At 37.6% G+C, this 18,454-nt stretch overlaps 1 protein-coding gene across 2 annotated transcripts in view; it reads left to right on the forward strand.

Moving 5' to 3' along the window:
* ZNF292 (zinc finger protein 292) overlaps nucleotides 1-18,454 on the forward strand; it is a 48,670-nt gene that overhangs the window by 15,920 nt on the left and 14,296 nt on the right. Inside the window, exons 2-4 of one of the 2 annotated variants that reach the window (XM_027901432.1) lie at nucleotides 9,323-9,477; nucleotides 9,985-10,063; nucleotides 11,419-11,554. In XM_027901432.1, the coding sequence (XP_027757233.1) occupies nucleotides 9,323-9,477; nucleotides 9,985-10,063; nucleotides 11,419-11,554 (370 nt within the window). Of the gene's footprint in view, nucleotides 1-9,322; nucleotides 9,478-9,984; nucleotides 10,064-11,418; nucleotides 11,555-18,200; nucleotides 18,290-18,454 lie in introns of those variants that run through there. The other variant, XM_027901433.1, reaches the window with a different exon arrangement.

The raw sequence follows: 18,454 nt of genomic DNA on the forward strand, positions 1-18,454 counted from the left end.
GCTACTCCTTGGCTGCCTCTAGCCTCCTCAAATTAAAGTGCCTTTCATGGGAACCTTAACCTAGCAACTTAAAAGAGGTTGTAGCAGTTAGCTTTTTATGTATGAAGGTCTTGTTCTCCATCTTCTGGTAAAACCCTGAACAACAAGGAGGAGAGAAATCACAAAAATAAAACTTGGTCTTCAGCTCTAGGAGCTGTAGATTGTGTAGGCTGAGATTGATGGTATTTTAACACCTCTGAAGTTTGTTTTGGTGTCCCCTTAGTATGTAACTTTACTGTGTGACTTCACAAATACATCGTCTGGTACTAATGCATTGGTACAAAAACCTGTTCCCTCCAGACATGTCTAAACTTGGATTTCTAATGTAGTTTTAGTATCCCAACTAGTTAATTAAAAAGAAAACATGTTGAAAAGCTATTCTCAACCAGTCTGTTCATTTTCCTTACAGAAGAGAGACATCACATTTTTAGATGCTATGAGGACATGACTGCCTAGTCTGTGGTCCTCTGCTCGTTGGTCATGCCTACTATCATCCTAGTCATCTTGTAATTTACAGTAGGTTCTTGGGACAGGGATGATTTTACTATTGCAAACCAGGACTAATGCTCCACTTTGAAGGGAGAGATCTGTTCACTTACAGGTTTATTTCTGTTTTACCATTCAGTTCTGTGACTTTTCGTTTGATTCAGTAATGATACTAGGACAGGACTGGAGTTGCACAGAAGACTCAAGGCCAGAAGCCTAGCATAGTTTATAAACTGTCATAAATTGACCTTAAAAGTAAACTGTTATCAGCTTTCCAGGAATTTGAACAATGCTGTCTTCATCACATGCTCAGTTCTTTAGTGGTTGCAGCAGTCAGCAAGATTATACTTCAGGCTCACAGATTTACTCTGAAAAACACAGCCTTCTAGTTTAACTTCTCTTGAATGAGATGAATATCTATGCTCAGCATAATAACTGTGTTTCCCAGAAAAAAAAAACCACAAAAAACACAAACAAACCAAGGCTTTTATTCCCCTAGTGTTAAGTCAGAAAATGGCATCAACATCACAACTCTATACCTAGCTACTTGATCAAGAATCCACATCAAGTCATCAACAACAATGTTCCTTGTTTCATCTCTTAGGATTCAAGGGCTTTGTCATGAACTAAGCTGCCTTGCAATTTGTAGCACTTGCTCTCTCTCCAGTGCCCATGCTTTGTTTCTGTTTAGAGGCTTATCACTTCTGTATGCAATTTAAGAAATTCCTTTATGGCTATCCTAAAAAGACTAGAGACCATTTCTTTCTGTTATCTTTATTCCTGGAAAGCAGTGTCTTGGTGGACATTCATCATTTTTTGACTCCTTTCATAAAGGTGTTTTATTTTTCACTTCACTGTATTGTTCTGTTCTTGATCTGAAGAATTTATGTATGTTCAACAAGATTATAGATAATAGTTTAATTTTTACATTGCAGTTAGACATAGTATAACTTATTTTTTTAAAAAATACTTTGTTACTATGTATCTCCTGTAGGTATTTCATTACTGTACTCATCAGGATTAAGGAGAACCACTTTATTAATTTTTTAGAGATTTCATCTCAGATATTTTATTTTCTTTTGAGCAGTAGTTAAACATAAGCGGTTGCAGCTTGTGACTACCATACCTTAAAGGTTATCAATGTGAAGCATATGCATGGGAAAATATACTTTTTCAGGGAGAAGCAAATAGGTTTTAGTTTTGGAAGTGAAAACTGACTAAGAGTACAGACCCTTGGAGTTAGTATGGTGAGGGGTGTCTTTAATCTTACTGATTGGGTTATTTTTGTAACCGAACAGTAGACAGCTCCTTTGTTGGAAAAGAAATGAAGAGAAATGATCTGGGCCTCCTAGTCAGACTTTTAAACCCTTGTCTTCATTTGGTGATTATCTGCAAGGTATGGAGGTAAATGCAAGAGGAAACAAAAATGAAGTATAAAATCATGAAGGGGAAAATATTTTTTACAAGAGATACAGTGAATCTCATTTGTCTAAACTTCAGTGAAATTACTTTTGCCTGTCAAAAGCAGAAAGATGGCAGCTCAAGAAGGAGGAAGTACATAGGATACTGGATATTGGGATATAGTAGCCAATGTTTCCATTTTAATTTCAGTTTAAGTTTTGGTAAGAGTCTCAGATTACTTTCAGGGCTACCCTTCTATTTTGTAATACAAAGACAATTGTGCTGGTAATACAGAACTGGGGAGCATCATCTGTTTTCTTCACGGGTCGTCATAGTTGCATTGACAGTGTTCTTTACATTCAGCAGCAGTCAGTTGGCATAAGCAGACTCTTTCAATAGGTATGATAAGTATTTTCATATCTTACTGCTGCAGTGTCTGGCTTTGTCCAGTTCACATGGCTCATCATTGCATGTTTTAGGAACTTGGATATCAACAAGCAGGAGTTAAATTATTATTGTGCATGACATTGCTGAAGTACAGTCATGTATATTTGAAAGCTAGTTCTTGATTATCTAAAGTATTACACAAGAAATTTAAAGAAGCAAGAGTGGAAATAATTGCAAGCTGATAGTAACATGGAGCTTTTAAAGGTCCATATTAGAGTTACCACTCTCTTTTTGCACAGTCCATCAGCTGACCTTAGACAATATATTTCCTAACCTGAGGGAAATACACACAGCTTTATTTTTCCTCAGTTTGCATGGAAAAAGAAAACTATACAGATGATGAGTAGCACTTGAGCAGTACTTATGTGGGAGAAACAGTATGTGGTACTACAAAATCTACTTCCTTTCACTTTTGTTGCATGTTTTTTTAAGGGCAACGCCTGGCACTAGATCTGAGTTTATAACAAGATCTGCTGTAGAAGACAGCTGCTCACAAAGAACATCTGTTTAAATCATATTTGGGGTTACCTGACCCAGGTGCCACACCTTGCACTTGGACTTGTTGAACTTCATGATGTTCTTGTGGATGCACTCTCGAAGATTGTCTGAGTCCCTCTGGGTAGTATTCCTTCCTTCTGTTGTGACAACTGCATCGCTCAGCTTCGTGTCATCTGCAAATTGCAGAGGATGCACTCAATCCCAGCATCTGTGTCATTAATGAAGGTACTGAATAGCACTGGTCATAAGAAAGAGCCCTGAGGGACACTTCTTCTGGATCAAGTTATGGTATATGTGTTCTTTCTTTCAGTCCCTTTAGTCCTAAATACCCAACTCTAAGCCAGTCCAGAGAAGTAAGTGGCACTTGATTTGACTGAAGTAATTATGTTATCAGGCTCATTAGGGTGTACAGCATCTCTCTGCATCTTCCTCTGTGATGATACCAAACCCAGGTTACCCAGTTCATTTTCATGAATCCATCTAGTGATACAAGCTGTGGATGGCTCTGGTCATTAGAACATACCTGCCTTCTTCGCAGGGGAGAATCTCAAGCCAAGAAAAAGGATCTTTAAATCATGTGCATGGTTCACATGGGATACCTGCTTCGCTGATTTTCTCAAGTTACCCTCTTTCTTGACTGGAGCCCTCACTTTCCTTTGAAATTTCTGTTGATACTAGCAGAATCCTAGGCATTCTTTACCAGCTTTGAATTTTTTCTTGAATTGGACCCTTTGATGGTTCCTGTGAAAGCAGTTGTGCTCTTTTGAGTCAGTTGGTTATTGACAGATACTGGAGGAGTGAGAGGTGGGGATGTGCCAATCGAAGGGGAATCCTGCCTTTGTGGGGAATGCACAATGTGAATCTGAAGGGGCAGAGTGATTTCCCTGAGAAGTGCTGTTGCTCCTGCGCTTGCCTGTTTGCATGGAGCTGTCATTGCTTTGCTACCTCTGCTGCTGTGGAATTTATTTCCTGGAGGGAGTTCCTGCAACCACTCTGTGTGCAGCTCTGGAAGACATCTCCAGGTAACTTGAGCATATCAGACTTGTTGCTTGGACTTTTCTTCTCTGTGGATATGCTTGAGGAAAGTAACTGAAATAGTGGTTTTGCTTGTTACTGAAGTGGTTTGGGAAGTGCAACTTACCTGTGTGCCCACTGACTGTCATTTTCCCAGGCTCTTAGTCCTTTGGATTTAATAGGGAATGAAAATAACAGTCCCAGGCATACATAAATTGAAGTAAGCTTGCCCTTATCCTGATACGTACAGGGTAAGAATCTGTTCTTAAGAGGTGAAGAAACACAAATGTGGACCATATGTGTGTAACTTCAGTTAATGGTAAATAATGCCGCCTTTTAGTATAAAACACTGCTTTGGTGTTGCAGATCTAGCTTTAGCAGAGAGGGTTGTTCAGTATAACTTTGTAGAGTAGCAAAGCATCCTCTGGTGGGTGTGTTGCTGCAGCAACATTCTTGTCAGGGTTTTGATAAAAGATTGAAAACGATGAAATGTATTGTTTGAATATTACCTGTGGCTAAATATTTTCCACAGTTTAAATCACAGTTATAATGCATACTTATTTTTATTGTACAGATCAAGATTATTCCCTTTTTGGACGATTCTTGACTGTAAGCTGCTGCTAAAATAAAATGCCCATTTCAATCTCACAGAGGAACAAAACTTTGCTGCTGTGCTCTGAATGCAGTACTTGGCTTGATTAACAAGCATGTCCTGACTAGGGAGATAAATAACTTAATGAGGCCCAGGGCTGGGGGTAAAATTCTTCCTTTTTATGGTTGCAAGCAGAGCACAACAATGATTCATTAAGTGAAACAGAATGAATTTGATTTTCTTTGTACAGTGGCAGTGCTGTATAGTCTAGGGACATCCAGACAAGGAAATCTGTCATACTAACAGATATTTTGGAAGGGTGTGGAGGGCATAATATAGTTCATGTAATGGCTTGGAAGTGGCTGATCTATATATATGAGATAAAAATAACACTATTTAGTGCTGAAATTAGTACCACTGTGTTATAGTGCAAACTTTTCTGCTTGCTTTATACAGTGTGTTTGCCACTTTTAAAAGATCGTAGTAACAGGTCACCAGCACACCCAATACTTTTTGTTAGATGGTAGATTCTGAGAATTTGCCAATCTGTTGATTGTATCTGTTTTGGCTTCTTACTGCTACTAAACCTCATATTTTAAAAATGAAATTTTATTTGCTTGAATTTATTCTTATTAATCTGGATTTGAATTGTTGAGATCCTCATTGGACTGTCATTGGTTCTGCAAGTGCTTTTGTAATTCTCCCATCCAGTTTTCTTGTATTAAGGACCACATGGTATTTCTGTAAAGTTCCTAATTATCTGTGAGGATTCTATCTGGATTCTGTCATAATGGGTCATCAGTCTTCAGTATTGTCCCTTGTGCAGATCAGATGGTGAGACTGCCTAGCTGGAAATTTTTTAGCATGCTGACTACTTGGCTATAAAGTCTGTCTCTCCTGCCCCATGAAACTTGAGATCTTCTGATCTGGTTGTTATAGGTCTCCCTGGTCACTTGCCACAGCCTCCATTATGAATCAGTCTCTCTACTGAGGCTCTTGGTTTCTTCTTTAGGTTCTAGTTTTTACTGTCTTTGTAACAGCAGGCGAGAATCCTCTTGATATTCTTCAGTCGGGCTTCTCAGATGACCAATTGCTTGGTTACATCTCCCTGCCTTCTCTTTTCTCACCTCTCTCTTCTTTCCTCTTCTGCTCAACTTAACACTTTGAGACACCTCCAGGATATGTTGTCCTGGCTCGATAACTAAGTTTGAAATGTCCTTCACTTGCCAAGGCTTGCATTAGTCTTATTGCTTGCTGTGGTCTTTTGAAGAGGAGAGTAGTAAAGGTAGGTGGGCTACATTCAAAATGAGACTTACATCAAGTCTTTAATAGGTTAACCTAGTGTTTCAAGTATTAAGTAGGATTTATGACTTCATAGATGAGCTTCCTAAATATCAACTGAATTTACTGACAGAAACTATTTGGCAGACTTGGCTATTTGGCTGCCAGGTGAGTTGTAACAAGTTTGGATGGCCTGGATAAAAGCTGGGTAAAACTGATACTTTTTGCAACCTCTTACTGCCTTGGTCTGATATGTTAGCTACCACTTGGGGGGTGGGTTATTATATTCTGGTTTGAATTTTTTAATATATTTAGTCTAAAAAAAGAAACACATTGTTTCAAATGAATCAGAAAGGAATTCATTATGAGAATGTTAACTTTAGCTATTTGTCTTCAGTTACGAAGCTGACTCTGTTTGAGATAGGTAGCATTCCAAACTAACACAAAGAATTTTCTCAGTATATCTACAAATCAATATGAACAGTAAGCTGTGCTGAATTTCTGATTACCGTGTTCGTCCCTCTTATTCAGTAGCACCAGTAACTTGTTTTCACATTTTACCTTTACAGAGAGAATTGTTTATTTTAAGCAAGTGTAAAATTGGTCAAGCTGTAATACTCATATAAAAAAAAGCAGTTGTTTGTTGCTTTCTCCTGTGCAAAAATACAAATCATAACCAAGCACTTAAGAAAAAGTTTATTCCATAAGGAAAAAGGATTATATATGAGGGTGTTTTTATTTTACACTGTGAAAGGTGCAGCACTGATTGCTCTGTTGTATTCTTAGCAAGAAACATCAAGTTAGGAAAGAGGGTTTTTTCTGCAAGTCTGTAGCACTCATGTAAACCTGAAGCTTGTCATATTCACTCCTTTAACATGAATATTTATATCAGATGAACAAGAGGAAGAAACTGTTGCCTGTTCCATCCAAAACATTACTTCAAGACCCCAAAAGTGAAGTATAGTATCCTTTCCTGAAGTGTTTTTTTGTTCAGCTTTGCTGTTTTGCCACTGGCATCCTTAAACATGTCAACATATGACAAGTCAATAATGGAAATCACAGTACTTGTGGTTATGTATTAGGACAAAGGGAGGCTCTTTGCTTGAGTTTCTTTCAGGATTCTTTGAAGCCAACTGCTTTGTTCTGATCTGATTATTCTAGTGCATTGATCAAAATTGCCGAGTGGTACTGAAATAGATGTTTGGTAATATTGTTAGCTTGTTTATCCAGTTTTCCTTTGTTGCTTCTTTCATGCTTCAGCTCTATTTTGCTCTTCCTTGATTTCTCTGCCATGATATGTAGTGCTTTTTTGCTGCTGTTAGGAGAGCATGATATTGACTGTTAGAGTAAAATAGACAATATTCCAATATTCTAGAGTAAAATAGACAATATTCCTCCAAACAACATATTCTAATAGACAAGGTTCCAGTAGGAAGCGCTAGAACCATCTTCTGCTGCAGGAGAGGGATATATAAGTTCTTTTAAGGTGACTGTGTATTAGGATCTCCTTTAAAACCAAACTAGGCTTTAATGCAGCATTTGCTAAAACCTGCATATTTCTTACCTGTTCTCTGAATGCAAATTCAAAAGAATGCAGTACTTTTGATCTGTGTTCAGGCTGAGTTATATATAACCTAGTGGTAGTATTGTGACTGCAAATGACCACATGAAACTGGTCTGATTCAGTTAGTATAATTGACATTTTATATTGAGAGTGTTTATTTTGGACATTGCCAAATATGAGAAGTTTAAGTATGTTCTTAACAGGCACCACTGGTTAACTCAGTACAGATAGCAAGCATAGACAGGGCAGTACTGAGTTTAAATTAGGCTGTGCTTGGTAGAGTCGAGGATAGGAATAATCCTAGTTTTGTTTTGTCTAGTTTTGTTGTTGGGTTTTTTTTATGTAACTGACTTGCCTTTCAGGAATAAAGTTTGGTTTGCTTACTATATAATACATAAACTTGCTCCAAGTATGATTTTATTATTTGAGCTGCATCGTATCTCAGACACAGCAAGTTCTTTTAGATTGTTGCATTTGCATATTAACAATTAAACAAAATTTTATCATTTCATGTTACAATGAGTTGAGAACCACTTTGTTCCGTTTTTTGTTCAGTATGTGGGGGACTCTGGAGAAGAGCTTTGTTGTTTAGAGGGATCTGAATTGCCTTACCAGAACAAACCTTGTCAGAATTGAACCACTGTTGTCAAAATTCTTTTAATTATAGCTGACCTTAATGAAAAGGGGAACCGTGACTTTTGCTAAATAGCCTTGACAGTATGAGCTATGTAACTTGCTTTCACACTGACAAACCTGATTTCCTTATGTGATGAAATAGCTGGTTCTGCAGATCAGGGGATAGCAGCAGATGCTGCGGACTTGGTGGGAGCAAGTGAGTTAAGGGAGGTCAGAGAGGCTTTTGAGAGGGATGTCAGCATCCGGTGGAAATGGGCTGACACACAGTTCAGCCAAGGCAAGCACAAAGCACTGCAGGTGGGGGAGACTAGCCCCATGCACCGGGAGAGGCTGGGGACCAGCTCTGGGGACACCAACCCAGCTGCCTTCCTGAGCAGCCTCCAGGGTGCCCTTCTGGCAGACCACCAGCTACACCCTCAGCTGTGCTAGCACCAGTTGAGGGACATTAATCCCTCTATTGAGAAACTGTGGGATTGCATCTAGTACTCGTGGAGGAAAATCCTAATAAATTATAGTCACACAGAAACAGTTTGCCCGCAAAGGCTGCAGTCTGTCCTTCAGGATACTCACAGCTCCATCAGACATTCCTCCAAACAACATATTCTAATGGCTTTGCTTTCAGCTGGGTGTCAGAAAACCAAAATTGCTCTCTCTTGCCCTTGGCTTTCTGCTTGTTATGCCCCTCAAGAAGCAAAGAGCAAAACTGATCATCTTAATATTACAGGCTGCATGCAACCCACCGTAGGGTAGAATTAGGTTGCAATCTGTTAAGCTACCCTGGGCTTGAGAGCAGAGATCCAAGAGGAATATGGTTTGGATGTTGACATGAAAACCTTATTAGCTACTTTTTGGGGCATAAATGGTGTATTTAAAAAGCATAGTTCATGTTCCTTTCAGGACCATGTAAAAAGCAATATCCTGAAGATACCTGTATCAGTAAGGTGGCAAGGCAGAGAAGCTAAAATAAAGGCTAGAACTTTCAAATTTACTTGCTTTAGAAGCTGAACTGTAGAAGTGAATGTCTAAAAGATGAGTTTTCAGTGCCTTAATTATGATATGCTCTTCAGGCTTCTATGTTTGGAAAATACGAATGTAAAATAAATCACATGATGGTACCATAGGGAGGAAGTGTCAGTCATAACATTTTTATATTATCAGAGAATGATTGTGTGCTGAATCTATGTTCCAGTTGTTAATGAAACAGTAAATTTTAAGAAAAAAAGGCATGCTTTGAGAACATGCAGTTCATATTAAGGAGAAGAGATGTAATCATTAAGGAGGGTGGTCTGCTAGTGAAGAATGTAAAATTTAAAATTTAACACTTGTTCCTGAATTTTTGATTATTTTCTCCTTTTCCTAAACAGACTTTGTTGGAGTATGCAGAAAAGTGGAAAACATCAGAAGACCCTCTGCCTCTGCTAGAGGTGTACACGGTGGCTATTCGAAGTTATGTAAAAGCACGACCTTACCTTACCTCTGAGTGTGAAAATGTAGCCTTTGTGCTTGAACGTTTAGCACTGTGAGTATATTCTTTTTCATTACTAAACCAAACCTGTATGGTACGAAGTTTGCACTGCCTAAATGCTTTCCCACTCTGGTGTTAAAAAGGTTGGGAAGCACCTACCTTCCTCATGGTGGGTGCTGTATGTGAGAGAAAATATCTTTGGTTATTGGAAATGAGGCAAGAAGGACTCCTGATTTAGGACAAACCAACATTCCTGGCTTGAAATACTTTGCTAATATTGATCTGCATGCAATCTGACAGTGCATCAGTTTACACAGGCTTTTACAGGGTTGGATTTGATGACAAATCCTTTTTTTTTTTTTTTTTTTTAAGTGTCTTTTAGAGAGTTTGCTTTCACAGTTTCTGCAAGAGTGTCTATGACCTTCTTTTCTTTATGCATTCAAAAAAAGCAAACTTTTGTGACTGATGTTTCAAACAAATAACTGTTTGGATATTAGAATAAAGAATTGTTAATTATACGTTCAAAAATTGCCTCAAATAATTCTCCCATTTGACTTCCAGAAGCTGTATTGAACTTCTACTGTGTCTGCCTCTGGATTTACCTGAAAATAAATGGGAAGAATTTCAGGCTTTTGTACAGGTGAGTTTGATTCACGGAGTGAAGTCTTAATAGCTTTCCAGAATGGTTTAGAAACCTAGGAATGTTGAGCATGTAGCATGTCTGTAAAGAGCAAAGCCTTCAGCTGGAAAACTGAGGTACTCTGCAGTATTGCTGAAGGTCATGTTCACCTGCATGCAGCAGCTGTGGAGGAAAAAATAATTACATATTACTGAAAGAAAATTCATGTTTTAAGATGTATTTGTCTATTAACACTCTTAAAAATGAAATATCATATAAGTCATTCTGTACTATATATGGTTGTACATTTGAAACTTGATAATGAAAGGCCTCTTGATAGTGCAGGATTCTTATATCTCACAGAGGGCACTAGCTGGTTAAGGTTAGAGCTCTGCTTTAAAGGAGGGTGTTGGAACAAGTTCTGCTCCTCAGTGTTTATCAGAAATATGTAGTGGGAGATCCTGTCTACAATTTAGAAATAAAAAAAAAATTGTTCTGTCTACAGTTTAGAAGAAAAGGGGATTGTGGAGGAGGAAAGAATAATACTGAAAAAGGCCAGATACAGTTACCTCAGGATTCTCAGCCTAAATAACATGAAGATGCAAGGCTGATTATTTTATAGTGAATGTTGACTACCAAATGCCTGATATAAAACAGTTCTGAAGAGATGTGTTTGCTGAGGTGTTCTACAGCCTTCAGAGCAGGTCAAAAATAATAGAAAAGTGAAAAGCAAGATGTGAACCTTTTCTTGTTTTTTTGAGGACAAGTGTAAGTTGTGCATTGCTTCTTCAGGTGATTTTGGCAGGTACTTAGTTTGCTCCCAAGTGTATGTCTGCTCCCAGATTTATACTAGTGTATAAATGCAATGAAAAGTATTTTAATTGATTTTAAGACTCCAGCCTGCTTATTTGCCTAGAACCATGCAGTGAGGTCTTACAGCTAAAATCTTTCACAAGTACAAAAATACTTTTTCGTGTCTCCAGCACTTAAAAATTGAGCCACTGAAGTGTTTGAAAAGAATAATAGCTTAGGCAGCTGGTACCAGACCAAAACGTGGACCAGAGAAGTTACTCATCCATTTTTAAAAAAGAGACCTATTTCAAAATTTAGTTTCAGAAATTTCAGAAGTAGCCCTCTTAGTAAATCTCAAGGTGAGTTTGAGGCACTCTGTTGTTTTGGTTTCTCAGCCTTAATCTTAGGCAGCAGTGGCAGAAATAAGATCTGTATTGGCTGAATGTTAAGATTGGCTTGTTATACATTTAACTGTCTGTCTGGTAAGGGGTTATTTTTTCCACACAAGGTATAAAGGAATATGAAAGACTCATTATTAATTGTCTTTTTAAACAATACTTTGTTTTGTAAAATATATTATTCAGGTGGCTCATAAAAACTTGATGGAAAATGGCAGCCGGGAACTGCACATTTTAACTACCCTTACACAAGAGAAAGGAGTGTGGAAGAACCCAGTATTGTGTGGTATTCTTTCCCAGGAACAGTTGGACCCAGATAAAGGTAAAATTTAAAATTATGGTTGGGATAAAATATACCTCATTTTTATAGTACATTGAAATGTTATTATGGTACACGGAAGTTTCTTGTTTCATGTAGTTTGTGATAGTTTATAAGCTATATAAATAAATATACATGTAGCATTGTCTGGATTATTAGGGCATTATGTTCAAAGGAGTATACAAGTTATGTTGGTTTTTTGCACAAAACATAATCATACCTTGAGATCTCTTGCAATTTTCTTGATAAGCCACGTGAAGGCAGTTTACATACAGGCTAATTTACAATGGAGTAAGTTCAGTACTAGAATACAAAAATTATTTGACATAAACAAAAAAAACCCCAAACTGTGTATGTGTGTGTGTGTATATATGTTTAATGAGAATGGCATTTACTCAGTTATGAAATGCCAAGAGGGCCATAACCGAAGATTCATTTAGACCTGAGTTCTGAGAATGGCTGTAGAAGTTAGATTGGGAAGGGTATGTGATCAACAGGGCTTACAGTGATACTGTCCTCATATATTATTACCATTGTTGATGATTGCAATTCAGAAGTGGTATCTTTGTGTTAATAAGTCTTAGCTGGTTTTTTGATTCTGTGCCTAATTGGTTTTAGAATCTTTATGAAGTGTCACACCTGAGCATCTGTGTCAGAACTGCACTGCTCTTACATCAATTAAACCAGTTCCTCTTACTGTCTGCCTGCCTTTAGCCTGGCGCCTACTTATTTCATATGTTAATCTCTAGTTATTAAAAAGTAAACAATTCTTATGTCTTTTAATGAATGCGTCATAAGACATGATTCGTTAGACTGCTATCATATCTTCTCTCTTCCATAGTGTCTGCTCTATACTATCTTATGGCTTGACTGTCCCATTCCTCATATGGGGAATGAAAGGTTCAACTTGTTACACTGGGTTATTATCATTTGGCAGATTTGATTAACTCAAGTCTTTGAGTAATGGCTAGTGTAAACATTTGTCTGTTGGACGTGAAATTATTAGTTGAGATTGGAGGTGTTTTTCCTGATCATCTTAGACTTTTGATGCCTCTGTTTCAGTTATTCCTTCATGGGTTTTTTGTTTTATTCCAGTCTTAGTCATCTCAATTATGACCTATTTATTCAGAATCTTTGCCATAAGTGGGTATTTATTGAGTTTTAGGTCAGTGATTATCTCTTATGGATGGCCTCTGTGGTTGACTCCTGAAGGACAGTTTGCCTCTTTGCATCTCCTGTAGGAAGTGCAGCTAGCTGTCTATTTCATCTCAGATAGATCCTTTTGAATTCCTTTATTTTCAGTTGTACAAACTCAGGACACAGTGTGAGGTAAGTTCATATTCTCTGACCACACAGTGCAGCTTTCTCTTTCTGATTACAGATGAGGAAATGCAGGCTTCTCTCAACTGGGTTGTTCTCTTGCACTCCGAGCTTTGAGAATGGTCTACTGCATGGGCTCCACCTAAATATGAGCAGGAAGTACTTCTTAAGATGTTAGGGAGACTGTTCTCTGAGTACCATGTCATTAAGTAATTGCCTTACTGCCTTGGGCACTGCTTGGTTTTCTGATGAATGTATGTTTGTAAGGATTTGTGTACTAAGGAGCTTGAAAAAAACCCCAAAGATGGATACCCAGTTGTTTAAAGCAGTGTTGAGAACAGCATGCCTGTCACTGATTTCTTTGCTGATGAGTATTGCTGCATTACTACCAGGTGTTGATACAGTACTGTGATATAAAATAGAAAAATCTGTCTTGAACTGTAGTGCAGGAACTACACACATACAGTAGATACAGATTTGTGGTTTTGTGCACATGGAAGATCTTTTCACATTGGAAGTATTCAACTACTTGTTTGGTCACCTGCTTGGGTGACAAGCATTGGCATGGCCCCGGATTTTCAGTCCATGACCACAAAAGTTGGAAACGCCACTTAAGTTACCAGATTCTATAAGAATAAATAAAAGAGAATTAAAGAGAATCTTCTCTTGGAAACTATTTAATGTTGATACCCTACTTGAGTTGTTTCTGAAAATAATTTATCTCTCTGCTTTGCAAGTGAAACATGAGCATTGTCATTTGTGCCTGTACTTGTTCCCACAATACTAGTCTGTATTGTATGGAGGACTAGCCTGGAAACAAGTATTTGGGTCCCTGATGAGCTGAGGAGTATATTTTTTTTTTGTTCTTGACTGGTGACTTCAAAGAAAATTTATTAGCAGCAACTGAATTGCCAGTAGGGTCTTTGGTTATCATCTGTGGGCCTCCTGAGTGCACATCTGGAGTTGATAGCATTACTTGTGACTGCCATCTGAGAGATTTCCTGAGAAACTCCTTCTGAATTTCCTAAATCTGTTTGGTATTGCGTCATGGATCTACATTAGTTTAAGAGCTCCCAGGCAATTTTCCACTTAAGAATTCAGTACTGAAAGGACAGATTCTTTCCCCAGTTCCCCATATCTTCTTTCTTGCCTCTCTTTCTTGCCCATGTCTTTAGCCAACAGGACAACAATTATGTGACTAGACCTGCAACTTCCTTATTCAAATTCTGGTTTCTCAGCAGTATTGCCTCTTAAAAGTGTGCTCAGGATCTGTAAACTACTTGCTTGTTCATGTGAATTTTCTTCTTTTTCTACCCTAAACCTATCTCCTATGCCTTTAAAGGATATTTTTGAGATTTGGAGCTTTATTCATGTAACATCCTAGACATTTGAGACTTGAAAGATCATCCAAAATTGCATAATCCCATTGGGTCACAGGGATAGCAAAGAACCAGTCTTCTCAAATAACATTTCAGAGATCTGTTGGGAGCACATTGGTAACATTCTTTGCTGTGGAGCACCGCTCTACCACTTTCTGTCAGCCTCACATAGTGGGAACAACTAGTCTCAGTACCAAAGCAGAACTAAATCCGGAAAGACATATGAAAATAAAATCTCTTAACCACTCCATTAAATTCAAGAAGGCAGTATTAGCTGTGATCACTGACTAGTCCAAAAGGAAATGGTTCACCTGCTCATGCACTCATCAGCTGTTTCCATGTTGCTGTCAGACATTGCATTGTGTTTGCATGCTGACTAGAACTGTGTCTATTCAGGATTCACCTGCACGACTGCTTTTTCTTTTGACATTGCATATGATGAACAAGAAGTACACATATTTGGAGAGAAGAATTTTCCACATTTCTCCACTGCATTAATTGGTTAGGGAGGGAAACCTTACTAAGGTTGTCTTACTTTTTCACATCATAGTGTGTCATAGTGTAGTCCTTCAAAGCTGTCATTGGTGTCTCCTCAGCTGGTACTGAGAGTGAGTGGAAGAACTGTCTAGAGGAAAAGGAGCTCTGATAACCCTACAAAAAGCCATGCTGCCACTGTTTTTTTGATACCTGATTCTGACTATCCTTAGATATATATCCAGACTATATTCTTAGTCTGGATGCCAAGAGTTAAGTTCTTGAATTTTTCATAAGTGTAAATGTAGTAGGGAGGCTTCTGAAGAACATCCCACTGAAAAATGATCAAGGATACTACTATTACTATTCAGAGATTATCAAGGTGGAGAAAAGGCAGAATTTAACAGCTGACATGGAACTATTTTCAGTAATCAGAACATTCATCACCAGAAGTTTAATGATACCAGCAGCCTCACTTTTGAGAGAAACAAAAAACCCAGTGTTTTCATTTGGGGTATACTCAAAAAAGTCCTCTGGACTTTTTACCCTTCACGAGACAGTATGCCATCATAAAAGCATCTGGGATTGGTGCTGCCTTCAGCAGAATTGTGCTGACTTGTTGTTTGTATGAAGGATTCTGAGTCCCAGCTGCTGGTAAATCTGAAAGTATGGAGTCCAGTTCAGAGTCACCCACAGTGTGAATGCACATGTGGACTAACACCTGAAGATGACTTAAGAGGTTGCTGACTAGTAACTGAAGTTCTTTGAGGTGGATTGTCCACATGTGCATTCACCCCCTGGTTTCATCCTTCTTGGCCAGGGCAAGGCTGAGAAGACATAAAGGTCTGTAGTAGATAAATCTATACCTACCCTGCAATTGATGAAGGCTGGCATAGTAGGATTATGAGTACTTTATAAGGCAAATGTTCTTTGTTTTGTGCTCTGTGAGTCCTCTAGTCAGCCAAAACATGACATACGTGCGTGGACTGAGAACCTATTGCTGCAGAATTATGCATGTGGGTTATTCCTGCTCTCATGTGCTGCTACTCTATGGATTACTTTTTCTCTCTTTTTAATCCATGGATAGTATAAGCATTATCTGTAATAAAAGTTCATAGTCATCCTCGCAGACTTGGCGTGGAATCCTTGGTTAGTAGGACCTGACATGCCAACTATGGGATTCCAGGGAGTAGTAGGGAAACTGTGTCTGAAAGGTTATATTCCAGTAGCCCCAAGTTAACTTGCTAGAGTGAGTAGATCATAGTACCATCTGTCAACTGTCATCTGCTCGTCTTTTTTTCTCTCATGTTAGTTCTGTAATTTTATTTGAATTCTGCACATGCCTTGCACAAACGTGTCTGTGAATTTCAATGAGCAGAGGAACACTGCACTAAAATTACATTTAATAATTTTTCCAAGAATCATTCCCATTAAATACTTCAGGGTTTGTGCTCAATTCAGTGACTTGTGCTAGAAAAGCACTTGTGCCTCAAAGTGATTTTATGAATTTACAATTGTCAATTTGTTACAATTTGTCTACAATAACTTTTGAAATAGACATTGCAAGATAAAACATATTTATTGAATGTTAAAAACCAAAAAATCCACAAACCCCTCAAAATCTCACCATTAAGACTGTTCCCCATTATAGATTTACTCCTGTAACCTTGGCGCTGTTTTTGTCTAAAAATGTCATCTATAGTTCAGTTACGAAACAAATATAATTAAAATTCATGTTTTGAATGAGCTTTCAAATGTTAAACTTCATGTTTATAATCACTTGGATTAGAATAAAGGCTTAAGAGCTAATATGTAGCTTTAACCCTGAGGTCTTCCTATATCTTGTTGAGAAGATAACAGAGAATGTTCTGATGCTTATGCAACACAGGCTGCTGAAGCAGTAAACACTAAAGGAAGGGGATTACTGAGTTCTGGCAGATAGAATGTAGAGTCTAAATTGTTAAATGCAGTAATTATAATAATAAATCAGAGTGAAACATCTTGGGTTACCGATAGCTTAAAGTCTAAGGTCTTCCTGTATCTTGTTACAGAAATAAGGTAAAATGTTCCAGTGTTATTCCAGGCAGACTGTCTGGGACTAAATGTTATGGGTGAACGGATTATTGGAACCTAGTAGAGGAAGAGCAAGGCTGAAACTATTGAATGTAGTTAATCACTGGGTCATTTGTGGGTTGACAAAAGTATGAATGTTTTTTGTAAGGCATTGGTAATGACATTAAAGGAACATTCATCTGCTGCTTAAAAGGCAAATGTCCTCTAATAAATACAAAAAATGGCTACTGTCTGCCAGTTGTCTGTTAGCACACTCTGGTTTTCCTTTGTTCCTCCATGAATAAAAATCTGGTCATAGCTCATCAACATGGGGAGAGGAAGAAGGAATTCATATTTAGTTTGAACATTCTTACACATCAGTTAGTTATCGCTGATCATTTGTCCCAGGGCACAAGAATCCTGAACAAATAATTGAGAAATTGGTTGGAATGATAATTCAACTACAAATCTGAAAATGCATGAAAGATACTGATGGGGTCTAACAAGCCTGATTTCTGCAAAAGGCTATATATTCTGCCCTAAAATTTTGTGTGCTGAAGTGAAAAAGAACACAGTTGACCTAATTTTGATTTCAAGATGGCCTTTTAGCAATATTCTGTATAAGTAGCTAAAAGATGGAGAAATCATGAGATAAAAAAACGGCCATGAATCAAAAACTAACTAGGATTGGAGGAAGCAAAGAATAAAATAATTATTTGTCTTTTAGTAAACCTCAAGTTTGATATACTATGACTCCAAATACTAGAGACACAATTTTTCACATGCTGAACATACTTTTTTCATCAAGACCGAACAGGACTTTAAAAGTCAAGAAAAAAATAAATTAAGTAAACAGGTAACATGATTCAATTGAAATCAAGGGCAAGTAAATTAAGATGAATATAATGAAGGTTTCTGCCAAGAAACCAAGATGTGTCAGAAAGTGAGGACTGCAAATGTCTAGAAGGTTTCACGAAGGAGAGATGAAAATACTCAAAGGCTGGAAAAAAGCTCATTTAGAAAAGATCAATATTTTATCCTATTAGTGAAAGTATAACGAATCTGCTATTTTTCATGAAAGAATGGAAACAAAAAGCAGTAGTAAATTCTGCTGATTTTAAAAGATTTGAGAATATGTCATGAAATTAAAATATGGATAATTGAAAACCAAAATATTTTTTTATGCAGTGTATATCCACGTTGAGGAAACGGTTGCCACAGGGATGGGTTGATGTCAAAAGAATTAAACAAAAGTGATTGTCTAGGTGTCTAGTTTTAATGACTGACTTTTAAATATTTTGAAGGTAGTATTAAACCTTGTGCTTCAAAGCTGAAACCGTTTTGGTCCTAAAGATCTGGATTAGACACAATATGTATATTTAAGAATGGGAATGTTAACCTGTGCTCCCCTTTTTTGTAGGATTCTTATGCGTTCCCCTAAAGCACCTAGAGTTGAGTTGTTAGCATAGACTACAGAGTTTAACTCTGGTAGGAGCAAATCTGAAAAATGCAGGTAATACCTATGTCTTACGAGTTTTAAACTATGCACAGTCAAATGTATACAAGATAAGCCTCTTTTTGTAGGAAACTTATTTGTATTGGAGAACTTCTTAATAAGTTTGACTGCATTCTATGGATGTGTATTATTGAAACATGTAACACCAGTAGACAGCAGTTC

The sequence above is a fragment of the Empidonax traillii genome, unplaced genomic scaffold, assembly GCF_003031625.1.
Source record: "Empidonax traillii isolate 1590-97213 ecotype Southwest subspecies unplaced genomic scaffold, ASM303162v1 scaffold784:size441917, whole genome shotgun sequence".
NCBI lineage: Eukaryota > Metazoa > Chordata > Aves > Passeriformes > Tyrannidae > Empidonax > Empidonax traillii.